Source organism: Lynx rufus, unplaced genomic scaffold (genome assembly GCF_022079265.1).
Source record: "Lynx rufus isolate CCGP_SWC_20201006 ecotype Redwood Valley unplaced genomic scaffold, mLynRuf1.p SCAF_7, whole genome shotgun sequence".
Lineage (NCBI taxonomy): Eukaryota > Metazoa > Chordata > Mammalia > Carnivora > Felidae > Lynx > Lynx rufus.
In genome coordinates this window covers 36680089-36707177 of record NW_025814889.1, presented here as the reverse complement: position 1 = coordinate 36707177, position 27089 = coordinate 36680089, and the positions used below count along the sequence as shown (strand labels likewise).

Below are 27089 nucleotides of genomic sequence, written 5' to 3'. Positions count from 1 at the left end.
TCAACTTTTTTCCTTAAGTCCCATCTTGCCCATTACATCTGTCAGCGTGCCATTTTTCAGGTGTACTGAGAAGACAAGAAACGTTTTTTAATAATGTTTTATTTTTGAGAGAGCACGTGCACGCGTACACACACACACGCATGAGTGTGGGAGGGGCAGAGAGAGAGGGGGACAGAAGATCCGAAGCGGGCTCCCCGCTGCCAGCGAGCCCAGTGTGGGGCTTGAACTCACAAACTGTGAGATCATGATCCAAGCCGAATTTGGACACTTACTGATAAGAAACATTTTTATAATGCTTACCCCATATGTGTTGTATACCTGGTATGTGCTAGGAAGTCTTGCTGTCTTTTTCACTGTAGTTCCTGTATACTCAGGTCCGAAATAATATTGGACATTTTGCATCTATATTAGGAAACAAAGTACTTTGAATACACATGCTTCTATTATTTTAGGGAAGAAAATCAAATATTGGGTGCCTACAATTTTTCACTTTAATTTTTAACATTTACAAAATGTTTCAGACATGCAAAAAGATAGAATTGTATAATTAATACCTGTGTACCCACCACCTAGCTTAAATAAAATAGTGTAGAGTTAAAAGGTCCTTGTGTAGGCCGCCTGGTTGGCTTAGTCAGTTAGGCGTCTGACTTCAGATCAGGTCATGATCTTATGGTTCATGAGTTTGAATTCTTCATTGGGTGAGGTCGAGCCCTGCTTCAAGTGAGCCCTGCTTATCTCTCTCTCTCTGTCTCTCTCTCTCTCTCTCTGCCCCTCGTAGGATTCTCTTTCTCTCTGTGCCCTTCACTCACTTGTGCCCTCTCTCTCTCTCTCAAAAAAACAAGGCTCCTTGTGTAGCTTTCACTGATTATAAATGTCTTGACCAACAATGGTGTGGATATTTAATTTTCTCCACTCATACAGGTCTAAATACAAGATTTTTTTGGGTCAGAATTCATAAATTCTCAGATTTTAGAAAGGGGATATGATGCATATACTTACTATATGTTGTCTAATTTTCCAAGCAAGATTGAGGGAGCATCTTCCAGTTCCTTCATCAAACACAGAGGTGTTTTTGCATCTGTTCAGGTGTGGTTTTGCCACCAAATTGGTTATAAAATTTTTTGATTTTCAGAGATTTTTGGAATTCAGGTTTGTGGATAAGGACTTATGAACATGTGCATCTATTTGTTCACTGTATTTATTATTTAATCAGTCTTGTAGGATTTGTTCATCTTTCTGTTGAACTGATCATAGCGTAGTATGAGATGTATAAAGTGAAAGGTAATAAGGTTACAATTCAAACAATTTAATATTTTAGGATTTTAAGATATCAGAATATCAGTAAGGGCTGAAGTGGTTTGGAAAGGCTATACAACCTAGAACTGGACTCTTTTGACTAAGTGGCACAGACTGTGATATAAGTAGAGAACAACTATGATTAATAACCTTGTATATGCCTGTAAGTATCTGTTTGATAAGGTGTTTGTCATGGTGAGAACTTTGATAGACCTTACAATTAACTTGATTAACTGATTGATAAGAATTATTAAAAACCACAATTACCTTGACTATAACTGAGTTAATCACCTTCTCACCCTTCTACAAGGAATAATGAAATGGCAGCTGTGATAAGTGTTAAGTGTTATCGCTGCTGCCAGCAGAGGTGCTTTTGGCTAGGGATGTCACTAAAAACAGTGCTACTATAGCCACATAGTTCTGTAATTTTTGTTCTCTAGGAGAATCAGATTAAGGTTATACAACCTGATGCATGGTGTTTAACACAGTTGATAAGCTATACATGTACTGAGGCTGGAAGCAGAGACATTTGTGCTTTCTTTAACTGATAGGTGGTGATGATGATGATGATGATGATGATGATGATGATGATGATTTTGAGAGAGTGTGCACATGAGTGGGGAGGGGCTGTGGGGGAGAGCAGTGTCTTAGGCTCCCTGCCCAGCACAGGGCCAGACTTGGGCTCGATCTAATGACCATGAGATCATGACCTGAGCCGAAATCAAGAGTTCTTAAAATCAAGGTTCTTAACAGACTGAGCCACCCAGGCGCCACTATTATTATTATTATTACTTTTAACCTACTTTATCAGCCAGGGACCTAACCCATTAATTAGTGTATAATAGTGCTGAATGGTTGAGGTCCTAATTTACATCTTTATAGTGAGGAGAGAGAGAGAGAGAGAGAGAGAGAGTGTGTGTGTGTGTGTGTGTGTATAAAAGTAATGCATGCTCACTGTTAGACAATTAAAAAGAAAAGTATATGTGCAAGGGAAAAAGTGGTTCCATCTGACCTTTCAGAAATAGTGTCTGACTATCTTCATCATTTCTGTGTGTATACAAACATACATATGTGTAACCTTTTGTATACTGATGGGATTGCATTATACAGTTCTTCTGTAACTTCCTTTCTCTACTCCCTCAAAACATATCATAGATGACTTTATAGAGGTCAGATACAGAGATTTAAGAACTTTTTTTAATAGCAGTATTTTATAGATTTGAGATACCAATATTTAACTTCTTGGTAGAAACTTGTTTTCTCTCTTTTTGCTGGTACAAATCATACAATAATGAACATCATTGCACATATATCCTTAAACCAGTGAAATTTTAAAAAGATGCTTATTTTGAGAGAGAGAAAAAGCAAGTGCATGCGTGAGTGGAGGAGGGGCAGAGAGAGACAGAGAGGGAGAATCCCAAGCAGGCTCTGTACTGTCAGCACAGAGCCCGATGTGGTGCTCTATCTCAGGACCTGGGAGATCATGACCTGAGCCAAAATCAAGAGTTGGACTCTTAACCAACAGCCATCCAGGCACCCCAAACCTGTGAAAATTTTTTTTATTTTTATTTTTTTAATGTTTATTTATTTATTTTTGACAGAGAGGCAGAGAATGAGCAGGGGAGAGGCAGAGAGAGAGGGAGACATAGGATCCGAAGTAGGCTCCAGGCTCTGAGTTGTCAGCACAGAGCCTGATGCGGGGCTTGAACTCACAAACCGTGAGATCATGACCTGAGCCGAAGCTGGAAGCTCAACCGACTGAGCCACCCAGGTGCCCCTAAACCTGTGAAATTTTTAAAGTGGGACTTCTAGGTCAGAGGGCGTGCACACTTAAAATTTATTGATAGATTCTGCCAAATTGTACTTGATTGGGATTGAAAAAAATAACCATTTTTTAAAAATGTTTCTTTATTTTTGAGAGAGAGACAGAGTGCAAGCAGGGGAGGGTCAGAGAGAGAGGGAGACACAGAATCTGAAGCAGGCTCCAGGCATGACCTGAGCTGAAGTCAGACGCTTACTGACTGAGCCACCCAGGTGCCCCTAAAAAGGTTTTTTTAATGTTTTTATTTATTTTTGAGAGAAAGAGAAAGAATGAGTGGGGGAGGGTCAGAGAGAGGGAGACACAGAATCTGAAGAGGGCTCAGGCTCTGAGCTGTCAGCATAGAGCCCGACCCAGGGCTTGAACCCGTGAACTGCGAGGTCATGACCTGAGCTGAAGTTGGATGCTTAACCAACTGAGCCACCCAAGTGCCCCAAACTTGAATGGGATTTTACAATTTTGATCTGTTAATCTTTTCATGGAGTGCTTAAGACAGCAGCATATATCTTGCCCCTAGTAAATTTGTATAACCCTTTAACAAAATGAGCAGGATCTTAAAGATGTTTAAATACAGTGTTTAAAATATTCAATTCATTTTCTGATAATAAATGCTAATTAGTGATGAGTATAACCCATCACAGTAGGTTGGACTAGTAATTTTGAGATTTAGTCATAGTTTCATATATAATGCTTTAAATAGCTAATGGGTGATATATTTTCTAGTTCACCTTACAAATAACTCATAGCATGTCTATGGCAGCCTATCCAGTTGTAATTAATTTGAAGTAGGTTGCTATGTTGCTATTGAAGGATTTTCTGCTTTTGTTAGACTTATGAATATTTGGTGTTCCTTTGGAGATTCAGGTTGTAGAGAGCTATTATTATCTTTCTAATCTGTGAGGAAAGAGTTGAGACTACCATTTGTAAGTTGTATGTTATTCTCGTAGCTATTTGTGGGATGAATGAGAATTAAAGGCTGACATACAATCATTGTGTGTGGAAGCCTTTTTATTTTTAGGCCTGTGGTATACTCCAGGATTCTGAGAGGGTGTATATGGGTGTCTGTGGGGTGGGGCCCAGCTGGGGTGTGTTTTCTCTCAGGATGTATATAGATACTGGTACCAGTGCTCTTCTTATAGGGAAAAATGATTCTGAGACTTTCTGGTATTCTTCTCTTTATGGTTTTCCTAACTTAGTTCACAGGCTTTGTGTGGTGAGTATTTATAACGCACAGGTCTGAACTGAGTTTTGTTGTTGTTTTAAGACCTTGCAGAGATTTGGTAGTGAATATGGGAAGTAGGATTTAGCATGTTAAGAAAAACCCTAGATCACAAAGAATTGACCTCCACAAGCTATGTCTCTTTCACCTTCCATGTTTTTCTGTTTTGTCTCAGCAGCAGTTTGGTTCCTTTTGGAGGCTTTGAAGTGCATTATTTTCAGCATTACTGCCCCCCCCCCTTTTTTTTTTAATGTTTTCTTAATGCGAGCTGGGAAGGGGCAGAGAGAAAGGGGGACAGAAGATATGAAGTGGGCTCTGCACTGACAGCAGTGAGCCCAATGTTGGGCTCAAACTCATGAACTGTGAGATCATCACCTGAACCGAAGTTGGACACTCAACTGACTGAGCCACCCAGGCATCCCCATCATTACTACTTTCCTTGTGGCCATCTGTATATTCTGGTTAAGAGATAGAAAAAAAACACTTTTCCTAGGAGGAGTTAAAATTGAAAATTTCCTGAAGGAACTTTACTAAAAGAACTTAGGGAGGAAAACTCCAAATCTCACCTGCCCCCTATAGAAAAATATGAGAAATGGTTTGTTAAAAGCAGTCCATGTTTATTGTAAAAATTATAAATTTACAGACAGGATGCTACTTTCTTATTCTAACTTAATCTTTAGTTGATAGTTGTTGGACTGGTTAGAGCTTATGTAGTATATAGATTCATTTCCTTCCACCTCAACTCTGTCTCAAGTTGATGCTGGTGAATGGATATTATACAGAGATGTAGAATGGCTTTCATATTCTTGATGGCCTGACCTTCCCACTTCTTTTCTCCCAACTTTATCCATCTGTGTATAAACATACAGTGAATGAATGCATGCTGTGATGCGCTACTGGGTAAGAGGTGTGTGTGTGTGTGTACTAAAATACTATTTTCATAGAGTATATGGTATAGTAAGAAATACAGACAAAACACATAAAGCATATTCATAAATTGTAGTACATTCTAGGAAGGGAACAGGCAGAATTACATGTTCTCTGCAGTTCCTATTACTACTTGGTTCTGCAGTGAGTAATGTTTACATTATCATCATATTTTAAACTATTTATTGGTTTTCTGTTTTTAGAATTGATTTGTAGACCAAAGAAGACAATTGTAGATCAGAAAATAAATGTTATACACCTATACGATGTAAAAGTAATGATTAGGGTGATGCATATGAGGTACTTGGGTGTACTGGAAACCTAGGTTCCTCATCTTACCTTGAGGTAGGTGATGGGAGGTTAAGAGTTTAAATTTGGTGGAGGAAAAAAACAAAGCATATTACTTAAAATTATAAAGGTAACCATTAGAATAATTAAAAATAAACTGTAACCCAATAAAAATTGGGAAAAAGGTGGTTAGGAGCAAAATTCCTTGTCTTTTATGGGGAGAGACTCAAGAAAATGCTTAAAGTTTAGATAAATCAACAAATAAATGCTTATTCATTCATCTAATATATTTATCACCTATCTTTTATGTGCTATGCCCCATTCTAAGTGCATAGGTACAACAGTGAATAGAAAAGGGAAAATTTACTGGCCTCATATAGCTTTCATCCTAAATATATCTTTTTTTTTTTATTTTTTTTAACGTTTATTTATTTTTGAGACAGAGAGAGACAGAGTATGAACGGGGGAGGGTCAGAGAGAGGGAGACACAGAATCTGAAACAGGCTCCAGGCTCTGAGCTGTCAGCACAGCCCGACGTGGGGCTCGAACTCACGGACCACGAGATCATGACCTGAGCCGAAGTCGGCCGCTTAACTGACTGAGCCACCCAGGCGCCCCTATCTTTTTTTTTTTTATTAAGTTTATTTTGAGAGAGAGAGGGAGGGTTTGAGAGAGAGGGAGAGAGAGAGAGAGAGAGAGAGGGAGAGAGAGAATCCCAAGCAGGCTCTGCGGTATTAGCACAGAGCCTGACGTGGGGCTTGATCCCAAGAACTGTGAGATCATGACCTGAGCCAAAATCAGGAGTAGGACACTTAACCGATTGTGCCACCCAGGTGCCCCGTGGAACTTTCTTTCAGTCTAGTGAAGGAGACTGATAGTATCAAAATGGTGAGGTGAAACAAATTGCATAATATGTGGTAATAAAAGCTATGTAGAAAAGGCTAAATAATTTAGAATTATGGAGATAGCCACTAGACTTAAAAGCAGAATGGTTAAGAGTGGTTATCTGTAATCAGAAGGATTGAGGAGGAGAGACTTTAACTTTTATTGTTTGAACTGTTATTTCTACGTGCATGTGCTGTTTAATAGTAATATTTAATGTTATAGCTATAAATATATAGTACCAAATTGGACACCAAATATATTTGACTGCAAATATGCTTATAATTTTTTGGAGATTATTCTTTCTTTCTTTTTTAAATGTTTATTTCTGAGAGAGGGAGAGAGAGAGAGCACATGCACGCATGAGCAGGGGAGAGGCAGAGAGAGAGGGAGACAGAGGATCTAAAGGATCTGCACTAACAGCGCAGAGCTGAATGTGGGACTTGAACTCATGAACCATGAGATCATGACCCAAGCTGAAGTCAGATCCTTAACCAATTGAGCCACCCAGGCACCCCTGAAGATTATTATTTAAAAGGAAAGTCATAACATCAAGATCACAAGATAACACTTCATACCAGTTAGGACAGCTGTAGTAAAAAGGATAGACAGTAACAAGTGTTGTTGAAGATGTGGAAATATTAGAACTCTTATACTTTGTGACTGACAATGTAAAATGTTGCATGGGCACCTGGCTGGCTCAGTTGGAAGAGCAGGGACTCTTGATCTCGGGGTCACGAGTTTGAGCCCCAGGTTGCGGGCAGAGGTTACTTAAATAAATAAACTTAAAAAAAATGTCAAATGTTGCAGATGCCTTGGAAAACAGTTTGGCATTTCCTTCAGATGTTACAGGGAGTTTTCTCTATGACAAATAATTTTACTCTGTGGTATATACTTAAGAGAATTGCAAACATATGTCCACACAAATATGTACATGAATGTATCATGGTAGAATTATTTATAATAGCAGAAACCCAAATGTCTATCAAGTGATGAATGGATGAGCAAATGTAGAATTTCCATTTAATAAAATACTATGCAGCCATAATATGGAATGAAATGCTGATACATGCTACAACATGAATGAACCTTGAAAACATTATCCTAATGAAAAGAAATAAGACACACAAGGCCTCATATTATATGATTCCATGTATATGAAATATCCACAGTAGGCAAACATATGGAGACAGAAAGTATATTGGTTGCAAGGGCCTGGGAATGGGAAATGGGGAGTTACTGCTTATGGGTTTGTGGGATTTCTTTCTGCAGTGGTGAAAATATTCTGCAGTTAATGGTATAGTTGTACAGCCTTGTGACTATACTAAAAATCACTGAATTGTACACTTTAAAATTGTGAATTTTATAATATCAAATTAACATCAATTAAAAGATGTTGAAATAAAAATAGAAAGGCATACAAAGAAAAGTATGTTGTTTCTCAGTGGAGCGTGGAAGGAGAAAAACAAGGGTATTAGAATAAGGGGCTTTTATCAAATAAATGACCATCTGGCCTTTTTAATATGTCTCCCACTTTCAATTTGATAATGTCTATCAGTGAACTGTTGTTGATGATAATGTATCATAGCCCTTAAATATGTTGGGCTGGGAAAATAAAATTAAGGAGCATTAGCAGCTTGGAAAGAGGCAAGACTGTATAGGCAATAGTCTGTTTAGAAGACTGTTGTAGTAGTACTGGCCAGACAGGATGAGGTTGTAGCTGTAGGGAAATGAAATATATTAGAAAGATAAAAATTGATGGTACACAGTGATTGATTAATTAATGAGAGTTGAATGGAGGAGGGAAAAAGGAGTCAAAATGAATTCTGTCAAAGTAGGGAACGTAGGAGGAGAAGCGCTTATCTTAGGGAAGATGTATGTGTAGTTAGAGGTGTTGAGTTGCCTATGGAAAATCTTGGCAGACATACATAGTAAGTAGTTGGTCATACAAGTTTGCAGGCCAAGGGAGAAGCAAGAGTTGGGAATATTGATTGAGAAAACCTAAACTAAAGTAAGCACCTACCTAAAATAGGTGATAGTTGAAGCAAGTTGAGACAGTGGTTGTGGATAAGATTGCCCAGGGAAAGTAAAATAGCAAGAGACAACAATATGGTTAGGGAAAGAGCTGTATGCTGTATAACAGTGTTTTAAAGATAGAGGAAGAGGAGCCAATAAAATGTATGAAAGAGGGATTATCTTGGAGAAATAGTAAAACCAGAAGAGTAGTATCAGAGAGACCCAGGTAAGAGTTTCAAGATAGAAGTGGTCAGTAGTGTCAAATGCAGTGAAAGTAAAGAGAATCCGTTGGTTTTGGCTATAAGGAAACCATTCTGGCTTTATCCTAGAAGTGGTAGTGAGAGTTTATAGTACGTAGGGCCTCATGCCAATGTATTTCTGTTGGATATCTTTATACCACCCATTCCTGAAAAAGTTTTATTTTTTTGTCCTGATTATAAAAATAGTATGTGCTTGAGAAAAATCTATAATTTAGTGAGAAAGTGAGATCACCACCAGAAATCTTACTACCCAGGGTTGTACATCCTGCCGAAACCTCCAAAAAAAAAAAAAAATTGGTGGTGTCTGTGTTTATAACTTTTTCTTTTTTCTCCTTGGTTTGACAATAGGATCACAAACATTTTTCTGTATCATTAAGTATAGAGCTACATCATCATTTATAATGAGGTGGTATATTAGTTTTCTAGGTCTTCTATAACAAATTACCATAAACTTAGTGATGTAAAAAACCAGAAATTTATTCTCTCACAGTCTTGGAGGGTAGAAGTCCAAAGTCAGTATAGGCAGGCCTTGCTCCCTGTGAAGGCTGGAGAGAGAATCCCTGGTTGCTTTCTTCCTGGCTTCTGGTGGCTCCTGACAGTCCTTGGCATTCTGTGGCTTGTAGCTGTGTGACACTAGTCTATGCCTCCATCTTTACATGTGTGTCTTTCCTGTGTATCTCTCTATGACTGAATCTCTTTTTCTTTTCTCATAGAATCACATCATTCATTGGATTTAGGGCATACCATAATCCAGTATGAACTCATCTTAACTTGATTATATCTGCAAAGACCCTATTTCAAATAAGGTCACATCCTGAGGTTCCTAATTGACATGAATTTTGGGGTGACACTATTCAACTTGTTGCAGATAGTAATTCATTTTATAGTTTTGCCTTAACTTGTATAGCCAATGCCCCATTGTTGGATATTTAGATTGTAACTTTTCACTATTGTGAACATAATGGGGACAGAGAATAATATATGCAATAGAACCCAGGTGATCCAGCTGGGCACCTTTTGGCTCTCCCTTGCTCCATCTTAAACAGTGGATGGACATGTGTGGCAGTCCTGGCCTGAGATGAATATGATGATCAAGGGCTGAGGCCCCTTTGGGAATGAAACTTGATGTTGCTATCAGATAAGTCACTAAGAGCTGTTGAATTAGTACAGGAGGGAGAAGATGAGTATGATTTGTGTTCTTGAGAGATTGATAGCGGCAGTAGTTTGTTCTAGTAACCTTCCTCTTCTGTGATTCCCCTCAAAAACAGAGGCTTATGAAAATCATGGAGAAGCTGCTTCCTTTTCCTGTGTGGACAAATAATTTTGCAGTGCAAGGGGTGGACTGTACTGTTCAGATCTCCTGTTGTGGGTAGCATAACTGCCTCACTGTCTCCACTGTATTGCCTTCGTATTTTTGTCAAAAATGAGTTGTCCATATATGTGTGGTTCTATGTTACTTTTTAAATTATGAAAGTAATTCATATTCCTGTTACAACCTCAATCAGTGTAGAAAGGAATAATGTAAAAACCCATGTCTCCTCATGGCTTCTTGTATTTTTCTTCTAAATTAAAGAACGTATCTTGTATATCTTGTATCTCTTATTACATACAGACTTACCTTTTTTTTTTTTTTTAAGTTTTGAGAGAGAGCACGAACGAGGTGGGGGTGTGCAGAGAGAAAAAGGGGGACACAAAATCTGAAACAGGCTCCAGGCTCTGAGCTGTCAGAACAGAGCTCAATGTGAGGCTCGACCCCACGAGCCATGTGATCATGACCTGAGTTGGGGTTGGGCGCTTAACTGACTGAGCCACCCAGGCACCCCACCTTATTCTTTTTAATAGCTGCACAGTATTACTATAATTTTAGACTATTACCAGAGTCTTGTTATTTCAAAGAATTCTGCAGTTTTTTCTTACTCAGTTTTCCCACTTGTGTGAAAATATGTGTAAGATGAATTCCTAGAAATATGATGACTAACATTTATTGAAAACCTACCAAGAACTACATAGATATTTTATACTTACTCACTCATTGATTTGGTCCTTATAGCTAATTTTTGAGGAAGATACTACATCCATTTTATTGATGAGGATACTGAGGGTCTAAAAGATGTATTTATTTGTTGAACCTTATACATTTAAATAGTGGACAGAAACCAACCCAAGCCTTTCCTACTAGTTACTGCATGACTAAGCCTCAGGAGCACAGTAAGAATTCACAAGAAGCTTGTTGGGATGAAATGTGTATAAGGTCTGTGTATTGAATTTTGTTACTGCATATTTTTATACTTATTCCCCAGAAAAGATTTCAGGTCTCATTTTTGTTTTTCCTGGTTGGTCATAGTGTTACTGATATGCCTTAATACAAAGGGCAACAGTGTTAAGGAGGATAATATAAAAATTATGTCCATGTATTCTGAACACTATTGCTTGATGATTTGGAATTCTGTTTTTAATTTTTGCCATTGCACTTCATTTGGGGAATTTAAAAAACTGACTTAAAAATAAATTTGAAAAATGACACTTATTGTTTTAAAAATAAACCTAATAATTTTAATTTTTTATATGATTCCCATCATTTTTTTATTAAAAAATTTTTTTTAATGTTTTTATTTTTGAAACAGAGAGAGACAGAGCATGAGCAGGGGAGGGGCAGAGAGAGGGGGAGACACAGAATCCGAAGCAGGCTCCAGGCTCTGAGCTGTCAGCACAGAGCCTGACGCGGGGCTCAAACCCATGAACTGTGAGATCGTGACCTGAGCTGAAGCTGGACGCTTAACTGACTGAGCCACCCATGCGCCCCGCCATCATTTTTTTAAAGTTTATTTATTTATTTTGAGAGAGAGAGAGAGAGAGAGAGAGAGAGAATCCCAAGCAGGCTCCACATTGTCACTGCAGAGCCAGATGTAGGGCTCGAACCCATGAACTGTGAGATTGTGATTTGAGCCGAAACAAAGAGTCAGATGCTTAAATGACAGAGCAACCAGGTGCCCCAAAAGTAAACCTAATGATTTTAAATGTTGATTGTCTTGTGCATGTGTATATATGTGTATTTTCTTTTTTTTTTTTTTTAATTTTTTTTTTCAACGTTTATTTATTTTTGGGACAGAGAGAGACAGAGAGCATGAACGGGGGAGGGGCAGAGAGAGAGGGAGACACAGAATCGGAAACAGGCTCCAGGCTCTGAGCCATCAGCCCAGAGCCCGACGCGGGGCTCGAACTCCCGGACCGCGAGATCGTGACCTGGCTGAAGTCGGACGCTTAACCGACTGCGCCACCCAGGCGCCCCGTGTATTTTCTTTTTAATTGAGAGAGAAAGAGGGTACACATGCACACATGTGCACAGAGAAGGGGCGGTGGGGGGAGAGAGAGAGAAACAGAGAGAGGGACAGAGAAAGAGAGAAAATCTTAAGTAGGCTCCCCACACTCAGCCCTATGCAGGGGTCGGTCTCACCACTATGAGATTATGACCTGGGCCAAAGTTGGACACTTAACCAACTGAGCCACCCAGGGGTCCCAAGAAGAACAGTTTTCTTAAAAAATTGAAATCTTTAAAAAATTTTTTTAAGTTTATTTTGAGAGACCGTGTGTGCATGCAGGGCAAGTGCACACACTCACAAGAGTTGGGGAGGGGCAGAGAGAGGGAGAGAGAAAGAATCCTAAGCAGGCTTCTCAGTGTCAGTGTGTAGCGTGACATGGACCTTGAACTCATGCATTGTGAGATCATGATCTGAACTGAAAATCAAGAGTTGGATGCTTAACTGACTGAGCCACCCAGGTGCCCCTTAAAAAATTGAAATCTTGACCATTCAGTATGTTTCTTTATGATTTTCAGGCATAATGTTAGAAGACAAAAATATATAGCAATGCGTATAGAGAAGGAGGTTGTCAATTTATGGAATTTGTCTTACATTGCATTTAGTTGCGGTTTCCATAAATGAATTTCAAGTTTACTACCACCTTCTGAATATAAGAACTATCTTAATGAATTGTATTCAGATTTATGTTAACTTGTGGATTCAGCACACATTTATTACATATTTGATATGTATTAGGCATTATGCCAGGTTTTGGAGATAAGACATTCCTTTGCTTTTAAAGAAGCAATTAATTAACCAAAATATAGTAAGTACATTATTTTAGAAGCTCTTGGTTCCATAAGAGGGGCACCTAAATTAGACTGAAGGATTTACGGGTTTGTGTAGGACCGTGACTATTAAATTTAGTTTGGAAGAATGAGTAGTAAGTACTCAATGAGTAGTAAGTAGTTAGCCAGTTGCTGGGGAGGAGGAAGGTCACAGAAGCAAGAAGAGGGCATGATATTTTAGGAAATTGCACGTACTTGATCATGGTTGTCACATGGAAAAGGAGAGTGGTTAAGTAAGCTGCCTTCAGGAGGTAGGCAAGACCGAAATCATGAAAAATCTTATATACACTGCCAAAGAATTTAGATTCTTATTTTGGAAAGCCATCAAAGGAAGTATGTAGGTGTGTTCATGTCATATTTAATTTTTAGAGCAGTGGTTCTTAAGCTGTTTTGTTCCAATATCCCTATATACTCTTGAAAATCAATGAGGACTTTAAATAGCTTTTGTTTATGTAGGCTGTATCTATTACTATTTACCATATTGGAAAGTAAAACTGAGAAAAATTTAAAGCATTAGAGTATACAAGCATACATTCCATTAGTTGTCAGTGGGATATACCCCATGTCACGTAGCCTCTGGAAAACACTCCTATACGTTTGTAAGAGTGTGTAGTGAAAAAGGCAAATAATATCATAGTATTGTGAAAATAGTTTTGCTCTCCTGAAAGGGTCTTAGGGAGTCTTGGAGGCTCCTGACCCACTTGGGGAATCGTTGTATTAAAAGATCATTCTGTCCCTATCAAAATAACACCAGAATTCACAGAGCTAGAACAAACAATTGTAAAATTTGTATGGAACCAGAAAAGACCCTGAATAGCCAAAGCAATCCTGAAAAAGAAAACCAAAGCTGGAGGCATCACAATTCTGGACTTCAAGCTGTATTACAAAGCTGTAATCATCAAGACAGTGTGGTACTGGCATAAGAACAGACTCCTAGATCAGTGGAACAGAATAGAGAACCCAGAAACAGACCCATAGACGTATGGCCAACTAATCTTTGGCAAAGCAGGAAAGAATATCCAATGGAATAAAGACCGTCTCTTCAGCAAATGGTGTTGGGAAAACTGGACAGCGACATGCAGAAGGATGAACCTAGACCACTTACTTAAGCCATACACAAAAATAAACTCAAAATGGTTGAAAGATCTAAACGTAAGACAGGAAGCCATCAAAATCCTAGAGGAGAAAGCAGACAAAAACCTCTTTGGCCTCGCCCACAGCAACTTCTTACTAAACACATCTCCAGAGGTAAGGGAAACAAAAGCAAAAATGAACTATTGGGACCTCATCAAGATAAAAAGCTTCAGCAAAGGAAACAATCCGTAAAACTAAAAGGCAACTGATGGAATGGGAGCAGATATTTGCAAATGACATATCAGATAAAAGGCTAGTATCCAACATCTATGAAGAACTTATCAAACTCAATACCCAAAAAACAATCCAGTGAAGAAATGGGCAAAAGAAATGAATAGACACTTTTCTAAAGAAGACACCTAGATGGCTAGCAAACACGTGAAAAAATGCTCAACATCACTGATCATCAGAGAACTACAAATCAAAACCACAATGAGATACCACCTCACATCAGTCAGAATGGCTAAAATTAACTCAGGCAATGACAGATGCTGGCAAGGATGCGGAGAAAGAACTCTTTTGCATTGCTGGTGGGAATTCAAACTGGTGCAGCTACTCTGGAAAACAGTATGGAGGTTCCTCAAAAAATTAAAAATAGAACTACCCTATGACCCAGCAATTGCACTACTAGGTATTTATCCAAAGGATACAGGTGTGCTGTTTCAAAGGGGCATATGCACCCCAATGTTTATGGCAGCACTATCGACAATAGCCAAAGTATGAAAAGAGCCCAAATGTCCATTGACAGATGAATGGATAAAGAAGATGTGGTACATATGTATACAATGGACTATTCAGCAATCAAAAAGAATGAAATCTTGCCATTTGCAACAACGTGGATGGAACTAGAGTGTATTATGCTAAGCGAAATTAAGAGAAAGATGAGTATTATATGACTTGTGGAATTTAAGATACAAAACAAATGAACAGAAGGGAAGAAAAATCATATAAAAACAGGGAGGGGGACAAAACATAAGAGATTCAAATATAGAGAACAAACAGAGGGTTGCTGGAGGGGTTGTGGGTGGAGGAATGGACTAAATGGGCAAGGGGCATTGTGGAAGACACTTGTTGGGATGAGCACTTGATGTTGTATGTGGGGGAAGAATCAATGATTGGATTCTACTCCTAAAATCATAATTGTACTATATGCTAATTAACTTGGATATAAATTAAAAAAAATATAAATCATTTGGATGTTGTAAATGAAAAAAAAATTTTTAATGTAAAAACAAAATAAAATGAAATGAAAAAAAAAAGATCATTCTGGAGGCACCTGGGTGGCTCAGTCGGTTAAGTGTCCAACTCTTGATTTCGGCTCAGGTCATGATGTCGTGGTTTGTGAGTTCTAGCTCCACATCAGACTCCACTCTGACAGTGTGAAGCCTGCTTCAGATGCTCTCTCTCTGCCCCCCCCCCATACCCCCTTACCCTTTCCCTCCCTCTCTCTCTCTCTCAAAATAAATAAATGAACTTAAAAAAAAAAAGATTCTGGCAATGATGTTGAGAATTGTTTAGAACCTACAAAAAGCAACACATTTTCAGTTGTGATGGAGCATGCACATGTGTATGCATATGGCTACCTGAAACGAAGGTTTCAGGAAACAATTCTGTATTAGTTATCTTTTGTTGTGTTAAAAGTTAAAATTTACTAGATTAAAAAACCAAACATCTCACAATTGTTATGTAGAGCATAGCTGGCTCAGGGTTCCAGCTCAAGGTATTTCACAAGGTTGCAGTCATCTGAAGGCTTGATTGGGGTTAGAAGATCTTTTTCAAAGCTATCTCACATGACTGTTGGCAGGGGGCTTCAGTTTCTTACTATGTGGCTCTCTGTGTAGGGTAGCTTGCATATCCTTACAACATGACAGCTAGCTCCTCACAAAGTGAGTGATCCAAGAGAGTTACCCAAGACAGAAGCACCATTATCCTTTATGAGTTAGCCTTGAAAGTGATAACATCATCAGAAGCAAATTATTAAGTCTACTTCATATTCAGAGAGAGAGCAATTTTGCTTTCCCCCTTGAAGGGAGTAGTATCAAAGAATTTATGGAGATACCTTAAAACTATCACAGTACTTGTCAGGAGAGTGAGTCATTCATGAGTCTTTTCTTTCCTGCATGCCTTGCTGGGTATGCTAAGTATACAAGGCCCTGAGTGCTCTTAACCTGGGCCATTTCTCAGGATTGTGTTTGTAGCAAGCCAAATTGAGGAATGAGGTAATGTTTTCCACTAGGACAGAGAAGGTTTACTGCTTGTTATGAGTGGTGGACTCCCTAAACTCAGTGTCTTCAGCTGCAACGCAAAGCCATTGCATGTGTAGCATCTCTTTGAGTTCCTCTTGCTACCTGTGGGACTTCGGGGTAACAGTGAGCCAATGTAGACATGATGCTTATACTGTTTGCTGAGCTGTGAGTAATAAATTGTTTTTGTCTCTGAACCAGGAGACTCATGTGTTCTGTCTGATAAGCAGAGGGAGATTTGAAACAACCACAACAGATACTAGATAGGGAACTAAGAAAATATGGATAGGAAGCTAACTAAAGGACCCTGGGGACAACATTATGGACTCAAACTGTACAGCTGCATGATTTTCTCCAGTAGCAATCAGGATTCCAGTTGTATAATCAATGAAGGTATTTCTTTTGGATTAATCAAGGACAGGGGAGTTTGGAGCGTGAAATTTTTTTCTTCAGACTTTCATGGTATAATTAATGTACGCTAAACTGAATGTATTTAGGTATATAGTTTAATGATGGGTACCTGGCTGGCTCAGTCAGTAAAGCATGTGACTAGATCTTGGGGTTGTAAGTTTGAGCCCCATGGTGGGTGTAGATTATTTAAAGAAATAAAATCTTAAAAAAATATATAATTTGATGAGTTTTGACATGTATACACCTGTGAGACCATTACCCCAGTCAAGATAATGAACATTTGCATCACCCCAAAAGTTTCCTCCTACTCCTTTTTGATCCATGCCTCCCCCAACCCCATCCCCAGGCACACACTGATTTGCTTTCTGTCATAATACATTAGTCCTAGAATTTTACATACATGGAATCATACTGTATAACTTTTTTTGGGTCAGAATTCTTGTCAGTTATTTAAAGTGCAAGAATTATTATTTTATGGTTGTATGCCTGGCATATTAAAAAAGAATTTTTTTTGAACACTATCTTCTCTGAAACTTATGAGATTAAAAAGCCAGTATGAAGAATTCAGAACTAGTAAATTTCTTTCTTTTGTTGTGTATATGAATATAGTTCTGATAATAACAAAGACTCCACATGCACATACCGTTTTGGATCTGAAAGTGACTTGGACATTAGAGTGCACCTTCTAATATTGAAAACTGGATGGGAATTTTTGTTATTGGATCTTAGCCTATTCAGTATGATTTAGTTATATGATTACATGAAAACAGAATTCTGAACAAAAGCACAGTTGGGAATTTTTTTCTTGAATGTGGCATTTTAATGTTCTGATGGCATGATTCCTGAGACTGAATTATTCCTCCTTATTTTGTTAGTTTTACTTTGTTCTTTTGCCCAACATCTTTTAAAAAAGACTTTTTCCTTAATAGAAAGGTAAATGTGATTATTTAAGCTTTATACCTGGAAAACCTAAAATTGCCCCAAAGAGTACTAGATTAGCAGGACACACTGCTATAAAACTGTGGAAGCCTTTAATATTCTATGGACAGTTGAGATGTTCTCATCAGCAGATGATTGTGGTTAAGTACAGTAGGTAAGAGCTTCCAGGGCTCTGGAATTAGGTGCCCTAATTCAAATCTTCACCCTACCACTTTAGATGTCACTTAACAGCTAAAAAAACTCACTTTCTTCATCTCTAAAATGGAGATAATGACAGTACCTGTGTTATGGGAGTCTTTTATAAATTTTTTTTAAGTGTTTATTTTTTGAGAGAGAGACACAGAGTGCAAGTGGGGGAGGGGCAGAGAGAGAGAGGGAGACACAAATCCAAAGCAGGCTTCAGGCTCTGAGGTGTCAGCATGGAGCCTGACTTGGGGCTTGAACCCATGAACTGTGAGGTTGTGATCTGAGCCGAAGTTGGAAGTTGGACACTTAACTGACTGAGCCACCCAGGTGCCCCAAGGGAGGCTTTTAAATATTAAATTAGATCTTAATGTTAAATATTAAATTAAGCTAAATATAAGTTTTTAGCATAATGCCTGACATGCAGTAAATACTGAATGTTAGCTTTTGTTATTATTGAAGGGATTGTGGGTAATAAATGTCTCTTATTTTAAGCAATATTCAGATTACTTAAAAAAAGAAAAAGATTTGCATCCCTCTTTGATCTTGAAATAGAATTCATTCAAACAGTAATATATAGGTAATTACTTGTCACCTACCTCACAGTCCAGATAAATTCTGAGAAAGGAGGGGTGCCTAGCTGGCTCAGCTGGTAGAGCATGTGACTCTTGATCTTCGGGTTGTGAGTTCCATCCCCATGTTGGGCATAGAGCTTACTTTAAAAAAAAAAACATCATGAAAAGAAATTTTTACTTTTTGAGCTAAGGTTAGTCCTGGAGAGAATTTCCTAACATTACTAGTAAAATGTTGCAATTTCTGAACTTGATGTACTATTGCTATTTCTGAGATGGAACCGTAAAGATTTGGGCTCTGTGTATTTTCTCTTCTGCTTGTTGTTACCCTAGGGCTATCTTTATTAAGATGAGACTGCCAGTGTATTCGTATTTCTAAAGAATAACCTGTTGGAGTTTGACTGAAGTATATGGATTCTTTAAAATCATATTTTTGACTGTGAGTTTCTTGGGTAGTGTTTTCAGTGAAGAATACTTCTTATTTGAGAGAGAGTTAGAGTGTGAGTCAGGGAGAGGGGCAAAGGGTGAGGGTGAGGGTGAGGGTGAGGGTGAGGGAGGGAGAGAGAGAGAGAGAGAGAGAGAGAGAGAGAGAGAGAGAGAGAATGAATCCCAGGCAAGCTCCATGCTGAGCACAGAGTCCGATATGGAGCTTGATCTCATGAGATTATGACTTGAACCGAAATCAAGTCTGATGGCTCAACCAACTGAGCCTCTCAGGTGCCCCTGATTTATTATTATTAAAAAAAAATTTAATTTTAATTTATTTTTTGAGAGAGAGTGTGAGTGGGGATGGGGCAGACAGGGAGACACAGAATCCAAAGCAGGCTCCAGGCTCTGTGCTGTTAGCACAGAGCCTGATGCCAGGCTGCAACCCACGAACCGTGAGATCAAGACCTGAGCTGAAGTCAGACCCTTAACCGACTGAGCCACCCAGGCACCCCAACCCCTGATTTATTTTTGAGAGAAGTGTAGAAAGTAGATATCTGTGATACGTGTTTTAATTATACTTGTAGAATATGAACATATTTTCCTTTTAAATAATTCAGGTTTTATTGTAATATGAATATAAAGTGAACCTAAAGTCTCCACCAACATTTTGTCCCTAACCTCCCCTTACAATACAAGTTACTTTCCGCTAGTCCCATTTGGCATTGGCACGTTTTCAAATTTGGCATTTCCCTTGTAAGAATTTTTTTATATATTTTGTATAGATATTTATACATATGATAGGTGTGTGTGTATATATAATGTTTTTAAAACCTTTTTTAATGTTTATTTTTGAGAAAGAGCATGAGCAGGGGGAGGGGCAGAGAGAGACAGACAGACAGACAGACAGACACAGAATCTGAAGCAGGCTCCAGGCTCCGAGCTGCCAGCACAGAGCCCAACATGGGGCTCGAACTCATGAACTACGAGATCATGACCTGAGCCAAAGTCGGCCACTTAACCAACTGAACCACCCAGGTGCCCCATGTTAGATACATTTTTCACCTAGTTTTTGGTTTTTCTTTTAATTTTGCTTATAGTATTTTTTGTATAATACTTTGTCATTTTGACATTATCAAATCTATTATTTGTTTTTCTTTATGGTTTTTGCTTTTTGTTTCTTACTTAAGAAGCCCTACCTTAACTCAAGTTCACAAGGATCTTCTAGTACTTTTGATAGTTTTAAAATTTTACACCTTTAATGTACATAGAATTTATTTCTGTGCATTATGTGAAGTAGGGATATAATTTATTTTTCCAAGAACACCAGTTGTTCAAACCCCATTTATTGAATGATTTGTCTTTTCCTCACTCTTTTGAAATGTTACTTTTAGGATATACTAAACTTACATATATAATTTAGACGTATTCCTGGACTAGTACTGTACAATTTTAAATACTATGGCTTTAAAAGGCTGTAAGTCCTGAGGTGCCTGCGTGGCTCAGATTGTTGAGCATCTAACTCTTGATTTCGGCTTGGGTCGTGATCCCAGGGTTGTGGGATTGAGCCCCGTGTTGAGCTCTGTGCTGAGCATGGAGCCTGTTTGAGATTCTCCCTCTCTGTCCCCGGCTCCCTTCCCCTCTCCCCGCTCCCACTTTGCCCCCTTGCATTCTCGCTCGCTCTCTAAAAACAAAAACAAAAACGGAGGGGGGCTGTAAGTCTTTATGAGAAATCCTGGGGGTCAGTCAGATGTGGTTTGGAGTCCAGATTCCCCCCTACCCCCAGTACCCAGTGGGCATTATGCAGTATCCTGTAATCATATACATTGTTTTCTCAATGAGTGTATGAATAATCACACTAAATGAGATAACGTATAAACAGTAGCGACTTCATACCAGATCAGGTTAGGTTTTACTGCTAAGTGAGTTAAGAAGAAACAAAACTTACTTTTAGAGCTTTTTTGATTTTTGCATAACAGGTAAAGGATCATGGACCTGTAATTTATCTTGTTATTTAGGGAACATCTTCCTTCTTTGTTTTTCTGTTGCAAATTGTTTATGTTATTCTTACACCTTTACTTTTCTATTTGAATTTTAGAGTCAGCTTGTTGAGATATATGGAGAATTCTGGGAGATTTTCATTGGGATTTGCAGTATTTGGGAAAGAACTGACAACTTGTACATTATTTTCTTGTCCATGAATATGGATAACTTTCCTTTTGTTCAGGTGTTCTTTCAGTAGAGTTTTACAGTTTTTTCCAAAAATGCTTGCATATTTTTATTAGATTTATACCAGTTTTTATGGTTTTCTTGCTACTGTTGGTGGGTTTAAAAAATTGCATTTTTCTAATTGTTATGATTAATGTACAGGAAAGTACTGATACTTATATATTGATCTTGTGTCTGACTGATTTGTAGAGTTCTATTATTTTAATAACTTGTCAGTTGATGACTTGGGTTTTCCAGTTAGAAAATCATATATTCATACATTGAGTTTTATCTTTCCATTGCTAGTCTTTATACCTCTTATTTCTTTTTCTTTTCCATTTGCATGGTATGGTTTCAGTATTCAGTTTTGAGACATGCAAAATACTGTTAAAATGTTTACAGTGAAATGCGCTATAAACAAATTTTGAATGAATGAATAAATAGATGATAGGGAAATCTCAAGAAAAGTTTCTGAGAGGGAAATGTTTACTATTGGAGGATTTAATGTGTGATCTTTTCATTGCAGATATGGTGTAAGGTATTTCTTCAAGACTGGACAGCTGAAGACCTGTTATTTCTGATTAGCCTTAAGCAGACTTATAGCCACTGAGAAACCTCACAGAATTTCATATTTTGCTTTCTGCTGTATATCTTTCTTGGCACCTACGTTCAACCTGCAACCATGTATGGAAGTGCTCGCTCAGTTGGGAAGGTGGAACCAAGCAACCAGAGCCCTGGGCGTTCACCTAGGCTTCCACGTTCCCCTCGCTTGGGTCATCGTCGAACCAATAGTACAGGAGGGAGTTCTGGAAGCAGTGTTGGTGGTGGCAGTGGGAAAACCCTTTCAATGGAGAATATTCAATCCTTAAATGCTGCCTATGCCACATCTGGCCCTATGTACCTAAGTGACCATGAAAATGTGGGTTCAGAAACACCTAAAAGCACCATGACGCTTGGCCGTTCTGGGGGACGTCTGCCGTATGGTGTCAGGATGACTGCTATGGGCAGTAGCCCCAATATAGCTAGCAGTGGGGTTGCTAGTGACACCATAGCATTTGGAGAACATCACCTCCCTCCTGTGAGTATGGCATCTACTGTTCCTCACTCTCTTCGTCAGGCAAGAGATAATACAATCATGGATCTGCAGACACAGCTGAAGGAAGTACTGAGAGAAAATGATCTCTTGCGGAAGGATGTAGAAGTAAAGGAGAGCAAATTAAGTTCTTCAATGAATAGCATCAAGACTTTCTGGAGCCCAGAGCTGAAGAAAGAACGAGCCCTGAGAAAAGATGAAGCTTCCAAAATCACTATTTGGAAGGAACAGTATAGAGTTGTGCAGGAGGAAAACCAGGTTAGTTTTATATATATATGTTTACCTTTATTGATCAGATTCATGTATATAAATGAAATAAGCTATTCTCTTTTTTTTTTTAAGTTTATTTTAAGAAAGATGCACATGTGTATGGGGGAGGGGCAGAGAGAGAGGGGGGGAGAGAGAGAATCCCAATCAGGTTCTGTGCTATCAATGCAGATACCAGCGCAGAGCTCCACACAGGTCTCAGACCGTGAACTGTGAGATCGTGACCTGAGCCAAAATTAATAGTCAGATGCTCAACCAACTGATCCATCCAGGTGCCCCTTAAAGGAGAGTTTTACAGTAGCCACCTCATTGTTGATTTTATACTTTATTTTGGGGTTAGTTAAAAATTATGAAGTGATAAACTTACTTGGATTTCTTTAGTGTTCCTGAATGATACTAAGAATTAAAGAAGGAATTAGAAATGATCTGTCTTTGATGATGTAAATCTGATTTAAGATTTCTGTTGATTATTTTACCATTCTATTACTAATACTCAGTTCAGGCATTTATATCTGCTGTGTTGGTCATTATTATTATTTTTAATGTTTACTTATTTATTTATGAGAGAGAGACAGAGCGTGAGCAGAGAGAGGGAGACACAGAATCCGAAGCAGGCACCAGGCTCTGAGCTGTCAGCACAGGGTCCTATGCGGGGCTCGAACTTACGAACCATGAGATCATGACCTGAGCTGAAGTTGTATGCTTAACTGACTGAGCCACCCAGGTGCCCCAAATCTTGGTTTTTGAAGAAGGTTGCTAGTTGTATTGTTTTGTATTTTAAAGCCCCAAACTTACTTTCTCAGTAATAAAAATCGCTTTTCTCTGATCATAAAAATAGTACTGGAAAACACAGGTATGAAATCAAAATTTATCTCAAATCCTCTTATAACTTTGTTTTTCCATCATTAACATTTTGTTGTTTCTCCCTAATGAACTATTTCTGTGCATATACACATATAAAATTTATACAAGTAGAATATTATAGGTGTTAACATTTTGACCTTTTTTAGCCAACATTTCTGCTGTATATTAAAGCCCTATGATGTATATTGGAATCATTATTTTAATGCCTATATATTGTGCGTGTACTAGTTAAGCTAACATCACAGTTAAAATGTTTCAAATTTATTTGATAGTACAATATGAATTAAAAACTAAACCTTTAATTCATTTGAATGAGCTTTCAAAATAATTAGAAAGTATGAGAATTTTCTTCTTTGTGAGATATATTATAATTTCAACTACTTTGCTTTTACTTTTTAACCAGTGATTAAATGTAATTTGTCATCACACACAATCTGAATGTTTTATTATTATACTTAAATCTCTTAGCAACCCAACCTTTTTAAAAAAGAGGAAATGTCCTTTAAAAAGTATTTCCTAGGAATTTTCTTGAGTTTGAGTCTTCAAGACTTTAACAACGTGAAAAGAAAGAAAAGAACTAAAAGAGACCCCTGTGTTAGATCTTAAAAGTAAGGACAGGGTTCCTAATGTTGGTTCTGATATATTAATTTATTTAAAATATAGATATCCTGGGGGCGCCTGGGTGGCGCAGTCGGTTAAGCGTCCGACTTCAGCCAGGTCACGATCTCGCGGTCTGGGAGTTCGAGCCCCGCGTCAGGCTCTGGGCTGATGGCTCAGAGCCTGGAGCCTGTTTCCGATTCTGTGTCTCCCTCTCTCTCTGCCCCTCCCCCGTTCATGCTCTGTCTCTCTCTGTCAAAAATAAATAAACATTGAAAAAAAAAAATTTAAAAAAAAAATATAGATATCCTGGTCTTGCTTCATAAATAGCTTTGGAGATAGAATCCAGCAACCTATATTTTATTTTTTATTTCTTTTAAATGTGTATTTATTTTAGAGAGAGGGCATGCGAGCAGAGGAGGAGCAGAGAGAGAGAGGGGGACAGAGAATCTGAAGCAGGTTCTGTGCTGTTAGCAGCAAGCCTGACCTGGGGCTCAGCCACCCAGGTGCCCCAAGTTTGGGATCTTTAGAATGGAGTACTTCTAATTCTTTAACTAGTCTAGCCATAGGGAATTTATGATGATTCTCCTGTCATCTTTGAGCTCAATTGTGACAGAAGGGAAAAGAAACAAGGGACCGTTGGCCTGATGCTTTTCAACCTTTTTTTCTGCCTACTCCACTTCAGGGTAGTGACAGACTCCTATACATAATGATTATTAACTGTGACAGTGACCCTTAGTAGAAGGAATGTGTGTACAAAAAAAAATATTTAAAATCTTAGGTATTAGATATGTTTATTTAAAAAAAAAAAGCCATCCAGGTGATTGAGAATCTCCTCACCTTGAGAATCATTAATGTATAAGATAAAATATTTAGGTGATATATGACAATAGAATGGGGAAACACATTTTCTTCAGTTCACATTTATGTTCTCAGAAAGTGAAGTACAACACCAAAAGTTTATCATTCCTAAATAAGAAATAATAGATAACATTCTGAAAGTTTTTACAGTTTGGTGTTGAATTATAAATATCAAGAGAGAAAAAATAAGTTTGCTTTATTTGGTCTTGTGGTAAGGTATCAATATAGCACAGGTCTTAAAAACTGGGTCTGTATTTTGAGGGTAGGTACTAGGTTTTTTTAATTTGTAAAAATCAGATTGATAAATTGGAGTACGTACTAATAGTATATCAATGCTCAAATATGAGGTACTTTGTATTTAGACAGGAGTCATAGTGCATGATACTTGAGTATTATTTAATCTCAAATGTTAATAAAAATCAGTTTACTTACATTTACCTGAAAAGTGGCTGAGCTATAACTTATTGTTATAAATAGTGAATGAATGAACAGTTCCCTTTATAGTTTCTACCTTTCAAGAATATATTGATAGTGTGTTTGTGTGAATAAATGTAATGTGTATAAATGGAAGTGTATATATAATTTAAAGTAGATTTTGATAGAAGTTGAATGGAGATTACTGGATTTATTGTTGAATTAGCTAGCTTCCGTGTACCTTTCTTGATGATGCTGAAAATATGCCTTTCACCAAGATGGTTTTTATTAAACAATTTGGAAATGTCCATTTTAACAGGAAAAAAAATTAATGGTATATGTCTTTATTTTCAAATAATTGAGGCAGCTAATTATGCCTATCCTTTGAAAGCTGTGTGGGTAAAAAGCAATATCCTTTCTAATTACCAAGCTACATTGAAAGGCAGAGTATTTGAGTCTTCTGCAAAGAGTGTAGTGGGGACTCAGCACTTCAGTCCCGTGGAAGTGAAACAGTCCACAGGCTATGATGCCAAAAAAACCATATGCACTGAAGGAGGGTGAACACAGCCTTATCTAGATTCCGCCCCTTGCCCTAATTAAGCACCAGTGCTGGCAGGAATATATTCTTCCTGTACCCTCTGTAATTACCACACAATCCTAAAATTGTATAACTTTGGTCCAAAAAGCAAAGGGTGCAATTTTAAAGTAAAGTGAGACATTGCAGTGAGATACAGAGAACTGGGAATGCTAATTAATAGATTATAGTGAGCCAACAGTGGGCCCTAATTAAACTCTGCATTCATTATACCCTCCAGAGCCCTGAGAGGTCGGACATTTTCCACTTTACAAAGAAGATTGGTTTAATAGGATTTACAGTAATTAAACAAATTTCCTCATTCCAGTTTGAGAGTGGGGATTTAGATGCATTCTAAATGTTTGATCTGATTGGGCCACAGAAGTTTGTTCTAGAATCCTGTCAAATGTAAAAACACATTTGCTAAAAACTGCTTAATGTGTATGGTTCATTATTATGGAGTCCTTTTAGAAAATTGTTTCTAAAATAAATACCCAGGTGTTTTTATATCTCATACTCCTTTTGTTACTGAACTTTCAAATGTTGGTGGCTAGAGATACGAAACAATGCATGGTTTTTAATTTTTTTATTTAAAAACATTTTTTTAAGTTTATTTTGAGAGAGCAAGCCAGCGTACAAGTGGGGAAAGGGCAGAGAGAGACAGAGAGAGAGAGAGAGAGAGAGAGAAAGAGAATCTCTAGCAGGCTCCATGCTGTCAGTGCAGAGCCCGACTTGGGGCTCGAATCCACAAACCGTGAGGTCATGACCTGAGCTGAAATCAAGAGTTGGTCGTTTAACCTCCTGAGCCACCCAGGTGCCCTGGGACAATACATATTTTAATAGGAAAGACCTTTCTTTTCTTTCCTTAAATTGAGAATGAGAAAGTTTCTTAGTGTATGTTTGGTGAAGAATAAAAGTCCAGCTATGAGCTTGGTTGAATTGCAGAGCTAAGGCTTTGGATGATTTATGTTTTATTTTATCTAACCAACATTTAACAAGATATTGTCATACTTCTTTTTTTGATATTATGCCTTGTAATATTTCTCTTATGTTGATTTCCCTTGGAAGCTTAGTTTTGAAAATAATTATTTTAAAGCACTTTCATTGGGATTTTGTGTGGTGAGAGTAAATTCTAATACTCTAGTGTGGCAAGTGAATTTAATGTTTTTGTGTATTTTTTTTGTTTTTGGACTCTGATTTTATTCAGGACTTTGATTTTTGAATTTTGATTTTATTTATTTAAGGATCAAGAAAACTTTCAAGTTCAGAAATACAAAAAGATAAACTAACCCTATATAAATCTTTGGTCATTTGTTCTCATTGTTAGGCTGCTGGTGGCTATTAACATTTTTAGTTTTAGGTTGTACCTTGATTTGTCACATGGTGAAAGCTATTTGAATTTAATGTTTTTTTTTTTTTTTTTTTTTTAATTTATTTTTGAGAGACAGA

The 27089-nt window shown here is 37.8% G+C and overlaps 1 protein-coding gene across 1 annotated transcript in view; it reads left to right on the top strand.

Moving 5' to 3' along the window:
* Window positions 1–27089, top strand: part of ERC1 (ELKS/RAB6-interacting/CAST family member 1) — a 516249-nt gene that overhangs the window by 19071 nt on the left and 470089 nt on the right. The window contains exon 2 of the mRNA XM_047065409.1: window positions 21497–22321. Within this exon, the coding sequence (XP_046921365.1) occupies window positions 21653–22321 (669 nt within the window). The 5' untranslated portion in view covers window positions 21497–21652. The remainder of the gene's footprint in view (window positions 1–21496; window positions 22322–27089) is intronic.